Source organism: Schistosoma mansoni, chromosome W (genome assembly GCF_000237925.1).
Source record: "Schistosoma mansoni strain Puerto Rico chromosome W, complete genome".
Taxonomy (NCBI): Eukaryota; Metazoa; Platyhelminthes; class Trematoda; order Strigeidida; family Schistosomatidae; genus Schistosoma; species Schistosoma mansoni.
Window position 1 is genome coordinate 21,530,592 of NC_031502.1, and position 16,491 is coordinate 21,547,082.

General features: G+C 38.7%; 2 protein-coding genes and 2 non-coding genes across 4 annotated transcripts in view; 2 read left to right on the forward strand and 2 right to left on the reverse strand.

Moving 5' to 3' along the window:
• The first annotated feature begins 2,985 nt into the window (after positions 1-2,985).
• Smp_015730 (hypothetical protein) lies at positions 2,986-3,784 on the forward strand. Its single transcript, XM_018788960.1, has 4 exons — positions 2,986-3,370; positions 3,404-3,502; positions 3,537-3,596; positions 3,631-3,784. Exons 1-4 carry the CDS (start codon positions 3,035-3,037, stop codon positions 3,736-3,738), a joined length of 603 nt encoding a protein of 200 aa, XP_018654451.1. The 5' UTR covers positions 2,986-3,034; the 3' UTR covers positions 3,739-3,784.
• A 4,376-nt stretch (positions 3,785-8,160) lies between these two features.
• On the reverse strand, positions 8,161-8,230 carry Smp_tRNA_00582_Gly_GCC.1.1. Its single transcript has one exon. It is a non-coding gene (tRNA).
• A 534-nt stretch (positions 8,231-8,764) lies between these two features.
• Positions 8,765-16,491, reverse strand: part of Smp_199990 (serine/threonine kinase) — a gene marked incomplete at both ends in the record, with an annotated part of 29,869 nt that continues 22,142 nt past the window's right edge. The window contains 2 exons of the mRNA XM_018788961.1: positions 8,765-8,987; positions 12,548-12,714. Coding sequence (XP_018654452.1) covers positions 8,765-8,987; positions 12,548-12,714 — 390 coding nt within the window. The remainder of the gene's footprint in view (positions 8,988-12,547; positions 12,715-16,491) is intronic.
• Smp_tRNA_02014_Pseudo_TTG.1.1 lies at positions 15,048-15,119 on the forward strand. The gene has a single exon. It is a non-coding gene (tRNA).

A 16,491-nucleotide genomic window follows, 5' to 3' on the forward strand; every position in this document is an offset into this window, starting at 1 on the left:
TCTCGAGACGGTTGTTAGACACGGAATCTAGGTACAGTACGTTCGGTAGAGAACTCCTAGCTATGTATTGTGCTGTACGGCATTTTCAACATTCCATCGAAGGAAGAGAATTCACGCTTTTTACCGATCATAAACCTCTTACCTTCTCTTTAAATTCATCTTCAGACAAGTACTCACCGCGAGAGTCTCGACAACTCGACTACATTTCGCAGTTTACTTCAGACATACAACATATTTCTGGAGCAAACAATGTAGTCGCAGACGCCTTGTCTCGAATTAGCTCCTTGAACAGTTTCCAAGGAATCGACCTTCTTAAACTCGCTCAGCTTCAAAAAGAAGACATTGATCTTCAGCATGAGTTATCCTCGACAACTCTTAAACTAAGTATTAGGCAGATGGGAACAGGTAAGGAAACCTTACTCTGTGACACATCTACAGGTAGGGATCGTCCAATTGTACCAAAACATTATCGCCGCAACGTCTTCAATACGTTGCACAATCTTTCTCATCCAGGTGCTCGTGCAACAATCGAACTTATAGCCGAACGCTTTTGTTGGCCTGGCATGAATAAAGACGTGAGGGAGTGGGCACGCTCCTGTGTAAGCTGTCAGAAATCTAAGGTCATAAGACATAACAAATGTCCCTTAGGCTCTTTCAAAACCCCTGACGCTCGTTTCGACCACGTCCATATAGATTTAGTAGGACCCTTACCCGACTCGAACGGATACTCATATCTCCTAACATGCGTAGACCGTTTCACTCGATGGCCAGAAGCAGTACCGATTAAGGACATTACTGCTGAAACCGTGGCCCGTGCTTTCGTCGAACGATGGGTAGCAAATTTCGGCTGCCCTTCCACAATCACTACAGACCGCGGACGCCAATTCGAATCTGGACTTTTCCGTTGTCTGACCTCACTATTAGGAATCACGCGCTTCCGAACGACCGCCTACCACCCACAAGCAAACGGGTTGGTAGAACGTTTTCATCGACAACTAAAAGCTTCATTCTCAGCTTCAAACGTTTCACAGTGGACAGACGCTCTTCCACTCGTCTTGCTAGGTATCCGCAATGCAGTGAAAGCTGACATTGGATACACGGCATCTCAACTCGTTTACGGAACGACACTCCGACTCCCAGGAGAATTCGTGGATCCTTCAGCTTCTTCATTGAACATGGATCTAAACTCTTACACGAGTAGGCTTACAAACGCTATGCGTTCAGTTAAACCTGCTCACACTCGACCTCAATCAACTGATGTTTTCGTTCAACCCGAATTACGACATAGTACATACGTCTTCGTTCGTCGAGACTCACATCGACGACCCCTCGAATCAGCATACGAAGGACCCTTCAAAGTTCTTCAACGCGAACCTAAGTACTATGTAGTCGATAAGAACGGTACGAAAGATAGCATCAGTATCGATCGACTCAAAGCTGCGTACCTAGAAGGAAACCCTAGCTACGTCGATTTTCCTTCGGTACAAGCAAACGACACAGCTACTACACTCGTAGTACCCTACACGACAACCGACACACAACCTGATACTTCGTCAACGTCGATAGAAAAACCTAAAACAACGCGTTCTGGAAGACGAGTAAGATTTCCAGAACATCTTAACGAATATTGCACGTAGGACATAAGCTTTATCTTGAATTACCCTTTCAAAGTTTATTATAAATTTTTTTTTAATATGCTCATTTTTTTATTTATATAAAAAAAAAACAAAAAAAAACAAAACATTTTTTTGAGCGTATATATATATATATTTATATATTGAAAAAAACCAAAAGAAAACCTTTTTTTCCGATCGCTTTTACGCTGTTTGTAAGTGTATCAGTTTATTTTTTTCCGCTCATCTTGTGTCCTTACGCAAGTACGAGTGTATTTTCGACATGCACTCACACGTTTTATTTTTCCTCTTTTCCAGGACGGCTGGAAAAGAACGACGAAGTTTCGCAAGGAACCGAAATTTTCATTGTACTATATTTCTTTATTGCTACGTTGTACATTTTGGTCCCATAGTTTAAGGAAAGACGACCAGACGCTGCTAAACGAAGCAAGCTATCAGAAGAGTGTTTACCAACGACAAACTCGTTGGGTTTAAACTTCTGGCTGGTCACGTCTTAGGGGCATCACTACCTCACTAGGGGGGGAGTGATCTGTAGCTGTAAATAATTCCCCAAAATCAATAGCTCATTAAGTGTTCGACATTGGATGCTGACCACGTTGTTTAAGTGGACTTGTTTAGCTGAAGGCTTTCGGTCATGCATCCGCACCAGATCACGTTTCAACACAGCGTGGGACACAGCTCCTACGTTTCATTAGCCAGCTTATAGAAAAGGTCCTCGATATATTGGTAACGAATCAAATATATCTTTCCTGCCTCTTCTCGTCTGACTTCTGATTTCTATCTGACTGGGAACGATCGAACATAGAAGGTGCTACTGGTATCCAGTTGTAAAACTAGAATATCCGTTGCATCATCAACACATACCAGAAGAAGGTCTAGTTGTCGCCTCGTAACATGGCCTCACCAGAACAAGGCTGTGAACTAAATTTCTGACAAATTATCTAAACGAAGTTGTCCACATCCATGACTAGAAGCAACCGGCTATCCTGCTGTACTTTGATATTAAAAGAGAATTGGATAAAGTATCTCATAATTTACCAGTCAATGAACTCCAGCTCATCGGAATTTCTGAACATCTAATAAAACGGACTAGATATCTTTCCACTGCAACTAGGCACTACGACATTTACACATCGATCAGTAGCTAGCAGTGTTATGCAGGATAGTAACTCTGGCACACACTTTTCAATAATCCACATCAACACTATATTCAGATGCTTTCAGTTGGGAAAAGTCATGGCGAATGGATAAAGTAAATTCATAGGGCAACCTTACGAAGCTCAACAAATCATCAAAGTTTAAAGTCGGTGATGATTGCCTATTGACAGGCGTCTAACATAATTTGTTGCGTTACGGAGCCTCAAGACTAGTAACACCACACGTTCCTTTTTGGGGGAATTATGACCTCTAGTTCCCCAGAAACTTCCGTTAAGATCGACCCAGAAGTTCTAGAGATCCAGAAAAAAATATACAAAGAACTTTTATTAAAACAAGCAGGTGTTAAGAGAGGGAGCAAATTTCTTCCGATAGATCTTGAGCCGTTTAAATTTCAACGTCATCGATTGGCACTACCTTTCACAGATGAAGACCGCGCTGCTAGAAAACAATATCTTAAAGATCAGTTATTATCAGAGAGGGAACCAGTAAATGTTCCTGAATGGAATCGAGTCAACATATTTCGACGAATATATAGAATGCCATTTGATGCTCTTACAAATCTAGTTAGACCCATAATTGTAAGTTTGGGTACAGTTTTATTTCACGTTAAGGGAGATCATAAAAGTTGGTACTTTCGTGCTACTATACCAAAGGTTACATGTACATTAATATTGTTTTGGTTCGCATGGTATCGTATCAAATACTGTGATGTATGTTACCTATTTAACTTTAATCATTGCCCAGAACTGGGAAACGCACGCCAAGTCAGTGAAATCTAAAGCTTTTAGAAGGCAACTGTGGCCAGTAAGTCTTCAGAATACATAATTATATGTCTTAGGGTCAACCAGGATTCTCTACTGCTTGGAAAGTAGACGATTTCGGAATGGAAGACTTTGATAAGAGAACTGCTCTCCTTGGAGACAAGTTGGTTACCAGTGGAGCTTGAATACTTAAAATACTTTTAGGAAACCCAAAATATAATTGTAGTTCAGATCTCAAATCCTTTTGATTGTAGGAAAGACATGTAAACAATACGGTAATTATTCTTGCAATATACGAAGTGTATATAGCTTTTTAAAAGCTCTGTGTCTCGAAAAGTAGTGAGTAACATCGCGTGGTCCTAGAGACCAATAAAATTTAGTCTTGAGGTGGTGAGACACCGTCTCACATTTCACCAGTTGTGTTAATCCATATCAGTCAGTCACTACTCAGAACCTGGTACTTTGTATGTTTGTTCAAAGTGCTATACTTCGTTGGCATAGAGGGGTAAAATTGTCTGTACAAATCCCGAAATGGTAGGTAGTAACAGTATCAGCGGTAACAGAGAACATTAAACATTGAAAATGCGATTCAAGAAAATATGAATTAGTGAAATAAAAGCAAGGAAAAGTTATGAAGAGTTTAGAATCAGAATTTAGAAGAAGGTAGAGGATGAATGAGCCTATGCCATTGCCGACGATTTTGAAACATGTCGTCCAAAGTCTAACCGCATTCCACTACCCACTTGCATTGTTGATTTGTGACAAGACAGACGGTCAGCGACCGAGACCAGTTAAATGGAATTAGGCCCAGTTGCCAGATTCTAGCCAAAATCTCAGTTCAACTGCTGAAACTGGACCGTTGTCTCAGAGGTCAGCTCATCAGGCTTTGCTGCTCCCATTCCTCTTCAACTTTGCCATCGACGACATCCTGGAAACAGCTCTTATGGATGTAAGAATGGCGGTGTGGATATGTTGCCTGGAGAACGACTTCTCGATCTAGAGTATGCGGATGATATTGTCTTACTGTGCGATAATGCCCAAGGCATGCAATCCACACTTAATCAGTTGGCAATCAGTGTCCGCAGGTACGGCATGTGCTTTGCACCGTCGAAGTGCGAAGTACTCCTACAAGACTGGCAGGATTCTCATCCTATACTCACCCTAGATGGTGAGCAGATTGAAGTAGTTGAGAAGTTCGTGTATCTAGGTAGCTACGTAAGTGGTGGTGGTGGCGTGAGTGATGAGATTGATGCACGTATAATGAAAGCCAGAGCGGCTTATGCCAATCTGGGTCATCTTTGACGCCTTCGTGATGTTAGTCTGGCTGTAAAAGGTCGGATTTACAACGCGTCGGTGAGAGCAGTTTTGCTCTATGCTTGTGAAACCTGGCCTCTCCGAGTTGAGGATGTTAGACGACTCTCTGTGTTCGATCATCGTAGTCTCCGAAGGATTGCTGACATCCAGTGGCGAAATCATGTTAGTAATGCAGAGGTTCGGCATCGTGTGTTCGGGCGCAGAGACAATAATTCAATTGGTGTCACCATCTTGAAACACCGACTTCGGTGGCTTGGACATGTTTTACGAATGTCGTCCCAGAGACTTCCACGTCGTGCATTATTTGCCGACTCTGGGACTGGTTGGAAAAAGCGGAGAGGAGGTCAGTGTATGACATGGTGTCGTGGCATGAAAGAAAGCTGCAAAGGGCTAGCTTCTGTTGGTCCTTCACGACTCCCTGGCTGGGGTGCGAGAGATGGTGCAACACAGTGGCTAGAGACGTTATCAGATATGGCTCAGAATAGAAGCCAGTGGCGAACCTGCTGTAACCTTCTTTTACTTTTTACATAAAGAGCGGTTCTAACTTTCTTAACTGAAAGAGTCTTCTGGTTGTACATTTCAGTCCGCCTTATCTTTTCATCCCTTCTCTTCCCACTTTCATTATTTTGTGTGGCGCATATTGTATCTGGTGCCCTTTTGTACCAATATATGTGTTTAAATAAATAAAAATAAAATAGATTGCTTATGGGATTTTCAAGCTCGCCGAGAGTTGGAGAACTTTCATCAACTCGCCACTTGTTTTGCTTGGAGATAGTGAGTAACTGAAGTGTGGCTGACGGCCAGTTAAACTGTTACCTAAAATGTTCTGCTCATCGGTCCAATCTCCTGGGTTGTTAGTGAAAAGTAATCCCGTATTTTTGCAAGATAGCCTAACTAACAGCCGGATTTTTAGTACTCTTTTCTGTTATAAGTCTGATTAGCTATCTACTGTTACCTATCGCTGCTGCTTTTCCCATCTGTTCTACTTTTGCTACCCACCACTGCTCATGATCATTGCCTAAGATTTTTGTTAACCTACGTTTAGGCTACCTTCGCTCCTCATTTTCTTTTGAACCAGATAGGATGAGTTTCTGTGCACCTATCAGTCTTATAGACGTTGATGAAACCCACTGATTTCTTGCTATGGCTTTTCTACGTCCAGTAGAATGCAGAGAAATACGTGCTCGAACAAGAACATGATCCGAGCTTAAACATATCCTCCAGAATAAGCAGCAGTTTTCCACCGAGCTTCTTCTGCAATAGCTGATGACAATATGGTCTATTTGGGTCGATTGTGGGGTTCTCCACGTCAGGAATTTTTTTCTTTTTGGCTTGAGTTGGTGCCTACTAGAAATAGACGGTCACCTGAGCATAGTTTCAGAAGACGGTCGTCATTATCAGTTCGTTGAGCCGCGACACCGTAAGATACGCCAGATTGCCTCTCGTTTCGGTTTAGTCCACCTGCCAATTTTCTTGCTATATGGTTATTACAAATTTTGAGAAACCAACTATGAAAGTCCAAATATATTCAGTTGAGGATTCGTAGAGAAACTGTAATCTGCAGCTGACATTCGATTAAATGGATAGGAAACAGTGATGACAGTGCAGAAACAATTCCTACTCGTCTTGCCCTGAATAGTGAGGGTTATATGGTACTGTTATCGGTATTGGTATGGTAATTAATACTAATATATGTTTACCTGCAATCATGACATCAGCTGATAAAAATCTGGATGAACAGTGTAAATATACTAGGTAATGTCTAGAAAGCTGATATCGCCAGGTACATTATATTTCCGATCGCCCATACAACAAAAGGATGGTCAACAATCAGTTTGACACAATAGATAGTATGAACCTATGTTGTCAGCGCCAAGTAGTTTAGGACATTGTATACAACAATCAGTGCTCACTTCCTTTTGAAGCAGATAATTTTATTACCTAAAATAATAACGTAAGCTTTATAGTAATACAACGTCTCAACCTAAAGGATACTAACTTTCTCAATAATACTTAGTCTAAACGTCGAATTAAACTCAACATAGTAGCTAATCCAACATAAAATTTCCTTATCGAAATCATGAACCGATCTAAGTCAGATAACTATTAAAAACTTGGAAGCACTGGATGGCCGTTTCGTTTCAGCATCGAACTCCGCCTCAGCAATGCGCATTCACAGTCTCTCACGTAGGGGCCGAACCTAGGACAGTCGACCTCGCACATAAATACAACCCTTGGACTACTGAGTCGGCATCCAACCGTGTCACTGTTCGACTTCACGTAATGCAGATTTATGGCAACAGAAACGAAAAGATAAATATATTAATGACGACGTATATACTGTAAATAGAACATTTGTTTTTTCCCGAATCGTCAGTAAAATAATTTATGAAAATCCAAAATAAAACCATTAATAATATGCAATAGGGATATTTATATTTATTGTATATTTTAAGACGTAAAAAACTATTTTCTGAGTAACCACAGTGAATAGGATGATTAACTGAAAGGAGGAAATTTCCATCATTGATTTAAGAGCTAGTTCGGTTTTAACCGAACATCAGCCTTATTCTTAAACCAGAGATGTGAAATTTCGCTATTTAAAGCTTCGCGTCCAGTTACTAAAATTTGTCATAATGAATGAAACATATAAAGAAAGGGATGCACAGAAGCATCTGGAAATGTTGGAAACCATTTCATTCACCTATACACTAAGTCTTTGGGAGAACTCATCAACAAAGAATCTGGTCATATATTATTGAACTTTAGGCATTAATTACGCTCTTATTTATTTAAACACAAATATTGGTAGAAGGAAGCACCAGGTACATATGCGCCACACAAATCTCATTCGATTTGTGTGAGGGATGTGATACTGCCCAGATGCCCAGACTGAAACAGGTGGTTTTCTTAGTGCGCCACACCCCGAGCCTTTGACCTAAAGATCTGATCCACAAGGTAGTGGAGCATCGTGAGGAGATGCATTCCCATGGTAGTCGGTGACCAACGATTGATTCATACGCCATTTGTTCCCTCAGGATACTGGAGCCCATGTGCACCATTGGTTTGGAATGAGGGTTTTCCAACTCCCCTAGGTAGACTCACAGTGTCCACCAACCCGGTTAAAGCGCCAGACATTCGCTTTTCGTCCTCTCAACAGTAATGCCTCGAGAAGGCAGTGAGTAGGACTTCCGTGGCAGAGGCTATATACGCGCGGCCATATGAGAGCATTTGGAGAGAGAGCTGACTCTCTCCCCAATCTCGGCCGTACCAGGTCATTTGGGGCAACAGCTTGCGTTGGCTGGGAATCGAACCCGGACCGCCCGCGTGGCAGACGAGCATTCTACCATTGAAACACCGACGCCCTTGACGGTAGGTAAAGCTAATTTAAACACTATCATTTGATAAGCTAAGTGATCTTATATAACTAAGCTTTTAAACATTACTGAGAAATCTAATACGAACTAGTAATAATAATAATAATGATTAGTTATATTTGAGAAAAGGAAAAAAAAGGAACAAAAAAAAACAACAAAGTACACAAATAATCTTATTATGAAGATTATTACGAGAATTTGACAAAGTTCGAAATCGTTAGAAATTCCTTCAGTTCTGGTATTCAATGTATCCAAAACAATAATAATAATGACATGTACAGATACTCTTTATATATATACGTGGAATTGTAAAAGAAGAAACCGGTCTTTTTCATCCACCCTCAAAAATGTAGTTTTTTTTATTCTATTACTGTACTCAAGAATAAAATCTAAACCAGATGAGAATAGTAACAATGAAAGCGGTGAAAAAAGAAACAGAAAGAAAGTTGTCATTATTATTATTATTATTGTCATAACGTAACATACACTAAACGGTATACTGATGATTATTGTCTTTATTTTATTTATCATCAGATAATGAAATTTCTTTAAATAAACATTTCACTGTACGATTTAATTTAATAACACGATTACGTAATGAATTAGTAATTTTGTTATTATTATTATTTGTTGAATTTAATAAAGTATCAAGACGTGTATTAAGTAAGTGTAATATTGCTGGTCCATGAACTGATGTAGTAGGATCATCAAATTCAAGACAAAGAATAGCTTCTTGAAGATATCTGTTTCAAAAAAAAAATAACATAAAATCAATAAATAATATGAAAATAAACATTTTATGAATATTGTTGAATAGTATTTATTGATTCAGATGAAGAGAGCGAACAAATGCCCAAAATGCCCTGGTATGGCTGAGAGTGAGGAGAGTCCGATCTCTCTCTCGAAATGCTCTCACATGGCCACACGTATATAGCCACTACCAGGGGAGTCCTACTCACTGCCTTCTCGTGGCATTACCATTGTTTACGAAATTGAAAAGACGAAAAGCGAATGTCCGGTGCTTTAACCGGGTTGGTGGACATGGAAAGTCCACCTGGGGGAGTTGGAAAACCCTCATTCCAAACCAATGGAGCATATGGGCTGGCTCCAGTATCCTGAGGGAACAAATGGCGTATGAATCAATCGTTGGTCAACGGCTACCATGGGACTGCATCTCCTCACGATGCTCCACTGCCTTGTGTCGAAGGCTCCGGGTGTGGTCCCCTCAGAAAACCACCTGCTTCGGTTTGGGCACCTGGGCAGTATCACAGCCCTCACACAAATCGAATGAGATTTGTGTGGCGCATATGTATCTGGTGCTTCTTTGTACCAATATTTATGTGTTTAAATAAATAAAATGAATAAATAAAATGTAAATTTATTTTATTCTGAGTGAAAAGTACGTGTCAATGTATCGCCGAGTACGTTAAAAAGAATTTGGAATTACAAGATGTCCGAAAACTGAATGGTGCAATATTTACTTACGTACGTCCGTCACTCCTCGTAAAAGATCATAGGCCTCCTCCCATTCTCCATCCAATTTTGTAATGGTTAATCTTTTCCACTTGATATTCACTTTTTTGATGTCTGCTTCCAGTTCCCGACGTCATATGTTCTTCGGTCTTCTTTTCCTTTTGCCTTTAAGATTTCAAGTTAGAGCTTGCTTCGTGATTCAGTTTGATGACTTCCTGAATGTGTGTCCCATCTACTTCCAACGTCCTTTCCGAATTTCCTCCTCATCTGGAAGCTGGTTTATTCCCTCCAACTGTAGGCTGTTGCTGATGGTATCCGGCCAACGGACATTCAGTATCTTTCGTAGACAATTGTACTTTTTTGATGTAGTCGTAGTAGTTCTCCACATTTCAGCTCCGTACAACAGAACTGTATTGACGTTCGTATTGAAGATTGTGACTTTGATATTGGTTGACAGTTGTTTTGAGTTCCATGTATCCTTCAACTACAGGAATACTGTCCTTGCTTTTCAAATCCTAACGTTTACGTCTGCATCAGATCGTCCTTGTTCATCAATGATGCATTAGGTAGGTGCGTGAACGTTTCCGTTTCTTTCAGAGTTTCTCCATCACGTGTGATTGGGTTGGTGTTCTCCGTGTTGTATTTGAGGATCTTGCTTTTTCCCTCATGTATTTTGAGGCCTACCACTGCAGACACTGCTGCTACACTAGCTGTCTTGACCTTCATTTGTTCGTGTGTATGAGATAGTAGAACTAGGTCATCTGCTAAGTCCAATTTGTCTAGTTGCATTCAAACTGTCCATTGTATTCCATGCTTCCCCATCAGATGTGGAGGTCTTTATAATTTAGTCAAACACCAGAAGAAATAGACAGGGAGGAAGTAAGAAGCCCTGTCTGACATCGGTCATCCATGCAGTGTAGGTCTTCCACGTATTTCCGCTTGTCGGCTCTAATGCTCCTCTTGAATCTTGTTTGCCTCTGTATATTCTTTGTGTGCCTTGGATTTCTCTGCTCTTGGTTGACTGTTATCAATTGCTGTATTCTTGTTCTTCCTTTCTTGAATCTTGGCCAGAGTTTTGAAATAGATTCATTCCTTATGATGATGCCTCTTGTGGCCCAGAACCTGTTGAAACACTGAAGTTAGTGCTTCTTTGATCTCTTCCCAGTTGTCCGCCACAGTAGTTTCTTCTTTCAGTAGATGTAGTAGGGCTTGGAACCTGTTGTTGAGAGTTATCTTGAATCTGTTGAGTTTTTTAGTATCTCGAAAGAAGGCAGTATCAAACCTTTTCAGTGCTGTTTCTCCAGCTGTCCAGTGCTTTTTTTTAAGCTTCAGCTACATCTTGGAAACCACAAGCAGATAGTGGTCTGAAGCTATGTCAGCTCCCGATGCTGCAATAACTTGAAATTAATTGACAGCGGGTATATTACTGACATTATTAGAGGTAATAAAAAGGATCAAAAACCAGTGAAATGATTCGAGAAGTATGGATTAGTGTCATATAAATATTTATTAGATTACATAGAAACTTGGGATTTATGGAAAGACAAAGAGTGAATAGATGTGTCATTACGAACAATTTTGAGCTACGTTACCCAATTTTTCTAACCATTGGTTACAATAATCATGCAGACCCCAACAAGTGGTTCCCACCTACCTACGTGACACAGTTCAACAGTCAATGTCTTCATAGATTGATGCCACGTCATGCATCAACCGCCCGCAGCTTCCAAACTACTCATACATTAGCTATCATCGTACGTCGAGTACATCGGTGGTCGAGGAGACTTAACACATGTCCTCAGTCAATAAAAATTAACTACCTCGTCAATTGATTTGCCATCCTTAACTAGTAGTGTTTATAACCACAGAATAGCTAAATTGATGATCTCAATATACATGAACAATGACTTCAGAAACACCTATGAACAAATACTAGTGGCCTACGAATATTAACGTTTTACAGCCCTAAAGTAATTGAGAAACGGATATCTTGTTTGCGCCTCATAAGTGAGGGGAAGTTGACAAAAGCCGATTTCTTTTTCTGATTCGTATGATTTCAATCCAGTTGATTCTCTTTCTTTCTTTCTTTCTATTAATCACCGTATGATGTGAACATTACCTTGGAACAACAAATACTTGTACTGTATCTATTAACTGACTAAGGCTAATTAAACCGAAATAATATCCAACTATGAGGAAATAAGCATCCGATAAGCTAAAAATAGCTCAATATTATCATTATTACCATCAATAAATTGTACTAACTGATGGCCCCCAGAGGCCCTCGTACGGCCCAAAGTGGGGAGAGTCAGCTCTCCCTCTCGAAGTGCTCTCATACGGCCACGCGTATATAGCCTCTGCTACTGAAGTCCTACTCACTGCCTCCTCTTAATCAGGGTGTTGTTTACGAAATTGAGAGGATGAAAAGCGAATGTCCGGTGCTTTAACCGGGTTGGTGGACACGGAAAGTCCATCTAGGGGAGTTGGAAAACCCTCATTCCAAACCAATGGTGCACATGGGCTGGCTCCAGTATCCTGAAAGAACAAATGGCGTATGAATCAATCGTTGGTCACCGACTACCATGGGACTGCATCTCCTCACGATGCTCCACTGCCTTGTGGATCAGACCTTTAGGTCGAAGACTCCGGGTGTGGTCCCCTCGGAAAATCACTTGCTTCAGTTTGGGTACCTGGGCAGTATCACATCCCTCACACAAATCGAATGAGATTTGTGTGGCGCATATGTATCTGGTGCTTCTTTGTACCAATATTTATGTGTTCAAATAAATAAACTGATTGATAGGACACATAAACACACGTGAAAACTCACTTAAGTTTTAAATCCAATTGAACAGTTAAATCACCACAACTTAATTGATGAATTAAAGATAATAAAATATTTTGACCAATTGTATGATCACCAGAACTGAAAAGTTTATTCACATCAATATCATTACAGATATCTAAGAGAAGTGGTTGATCAGTAGAAACTAAAGCCTAAAATCAAATAAAATGAAATAATATATCATCGAGTAGAACAACTGCCACAGATTCAACAATTAATCATCATGTGTTCAATAAAAAACTCTTCATGAACAATTACCGAAGTGTGACTATGTAATCAATAAAGTTTAACTATTCCAGAAGACCGTTCTTGTAAAAGATATCGCTGCGCTGTTATAAGCTGAAAATACAAACTGTTATATTACAATTAAGGAGTCACGTTTGTTATGAGACATAAAAATCTCGAGCTTGATTCTTTTTGACATTATGGTGGATGAGGATTGACAGAGGTCCAAACTGATAAAAATGAAAAACGTCTAGTGTTCTACGTTCTTAAAAGTATTCCATGAAAATAAACATCTAGTTGACTAACCTCTTCAAAAGTTACTAACTTGAAATGAGTACGTCGGTATTAAGAATGAATGACTGTATTAATATAAATATCAGTCTCGATGTTTAAATGAACTAGCTAATATTTTGCTTTGATCGTCTAAGTAAATTGAAAAATATACTCCCCTAACAGATGTAAAAGGGTTCACAACAAAAGCATACGCCGTCTCTTGTGATGTTTAGCGATGATGACGCATAGAGATATGTTTTAAAAAAGGCTAGTGTGTTAGCAGTCGACCAAAGATGTATTGGATATTAGTGGATAAAAATCCTTGAATATAAGTAATGAGATTTGTCCGTAGGTTGACATATCAAGCATGATAGTCAAAATCTACGAAAGAGATGACACCGTTAAACTAGTACAAATGTTATTCAGCTGTTGTTGATCTTCAGACCTCCTGGATTTAGTGTTATTCATACATTCTACTAACACAATTTGATTATTGTCATATCCGCAAGAAGAATAAGTGAGTGGTATCTGCTAGGATCTATTTGTGGACTGTCATTATATATATTATATTCTTATTGTATGACTAAGTAACTATATTATATGTATATTCATATTCCTTTTATTATAAGCTCCCTTTTGACCTAGTGGCTACTATTATATGACTGTAAAGCAAACAGAATACTGAAAAATGATACTGTATAACTTATGAATAGTATAGCGAACATTTTTTTCAAATAACTAAAGATATAATACAGTTAATGGGCATGTAAACAATGACGCAACTATTTTATTAGGTACAATACTGTAGGGCGGTTTGCGGAGAAGGCTGAATTTCGTAATTGACATTACGGACTGACTTAACACCATCGTCAAACCCTATACAACACTGGACAGCTGTTTCTTACTTATATGGGACTCCCCAGTGGTGCGTATCCACAAACGCTTCAGTGATCGAGTCCAGGACAGTTAAATGTTTTCTGATTAGCAGGTATTTATATATACTGTTTATGTATGAGGGTGATTATACATTTACGAGCCATTCAAATCAAAATGAGCGAAATGCGGTTTAAACCTGTAGTCTTTCGATTAAAGTCTCAATGTATTCTTACTAGTTCTACATCCGGGTATGTATAACTAAATATATAAAGGGTTTGAGCCCCAAAAAACATCTATTGCGTGGTTTATTGCAATTATAAGAAATTCAGATACATATTTGATTAACAGACAGTCAGTGAGTGACTGTAGTCAAGTTAGTAAAAATCCTGAATTAAATCCTCAATATTTCACAAAAAAAATTGCAGCGACAGAAGTAAATTTTAGTAGTAAAGATCTAAATCTATCATTGTAATCCACATATATATTCACTAAGTTTATCTGACAATGGATGAGTTCAGACATACTACGTGTTTGTTTTCACATTCTATCTCAAAGTCAAAAGGTGAATAAGAGATTATAAATGATAAACACTATTGGAGAAGCTGGATTACGCACTAACTTAAGATCTCAGCCTATATCATCTTGTCAGATCAAAAGAACAGATGTAAATATACCTATTATGTGTACGGTTTATTGTAATCATTTCGCAATCTTCTCATTTTTGTTGGTGTGTACAAGTGATGAGGATATCATGAATCTTAACACTATTTTCCAAATAATACAAAACACCTAAATGAATTTTATCTACTTTCTAGTGTTTGGGAATTAGAGGTAACAAGAAATAAGATAGTTAAGATTAAAAAAACGATGAGATGATAAACATCCCTTTTTCTTGATTGCCAAATACAGTTAAGACGGGTAAAAACATCGATTCATTGGAAACCTTCTAGTAATACTATGATTTAAATCCATTCTGTTTGTACTAACACCAAGTCCAACTCTAGTAATGTCGATTAACTTTCGATATTCAGAATAATGTTAATTATATCGTGTTTTTTTCAATTATCATGTATTTAAAATTCATCCCATCGCACAAGCAAGTGGCTATCAGGACTTAGTGGCCGAGTGGATAAGGTGATGACGTTTGAAGCGAAAGGTACTGGGTTCGAGTCTCAGAGTGAACATCAACTCTGAGATGCAGGTACATCCAGCTGACAAGTCCCAAATAGGACGAAACGCGCATCAAACTGGATTCCACTGCTAGCCACTATCTATCTTTGCTTACAATTATTATCTTTGTTTGTGTAATTAGACATTTTTATTTTTAAAATTTACATATATCAATAAGTTCATGTGTCATCAGTCAATTTACTTGAAATCTAATGGGCATATCAAACATAGTTCTGTTAACCTTTGCATCATCACATATGATATTATCTAAGTTAGCAGAGATCATTTGGTCAACTTGAGTTTAACATGCTGATTTGTCACATGTTAACAAGATATATCTTCGATCTTGTAAGAAATTGATACAAGTCGTATGATATGAACATGTGTCATCTCATACAAACTGGTATGTTATCCTTTGAGACATTCCGATTTTCAACTACTAACGATAAGCATTATAGCGTGTTGTAGAAATTGTTAAAATCAAAGATTCATATCCACGAAGTGCTTTAAGTAAATAAACAAAACACTGAAAACCCATGGAGGGATGGAATAGTATAAACAAAACCCCTGAATGAGAGCTCAGTGGTTCGGAATATAGCATTTGATGCGAACTTTAAGGTCCTGGGTTCAGTCTCTAGTGAGGCCGTGGATTTGTAATTATTAAGCAATACTCTCATGTAAGCAAGAAATAGTTTTCCAGTGACTTTTGGTTTTCAATAATTACCCTATACATATATAGGGTATTAGGGATCAATCTATCACATTTTGAATATTGAAATAATAATATTTATAAAAACTATTTCCTCAGCCATAAAAGCAACACACAACGGCTTCTTACACTAATAATTAACTAAAATTGAAAACATGTTATCACTCTATATGGCAGCAAAATCCGACTTAAGGCCTCCTCGTGGTGCTGCTGGATAGTAGAGGCAACTAGGCTAGCTAACTTAGGCGGTCGCAGAGACCGGGTCGATCACTTACTCTATTATATCAGACCAATCTTAGGTTCTAAGCTCAGGGCTAACACTTTCATTCACTATTGCTCTATATAGAAAGGAAGTACCTAAATATGGAATTTTAAAATTGATTACAGGCACACACACATACACACAACATGAAGAATAGTTACATTAAGGCGTAATGAATGAATACATATGATTTACAATAAATGCGCAGTTAGAATTCGTTTTTTTTTTTTCGTCTATCAACCAAACACATGATCTAAAAACTATGGTTTATTATTTTCATCATCCTTATTGGCACATAGAAGAGTATAAATGAGGAATGCTGAACTCTCATAAATATTTTCTATATTTCCCTATTTGAAAGCATTTGTTCGACTAAGATAAACTTTGTTATGTTTTACTGTTTAAGACTTGTTA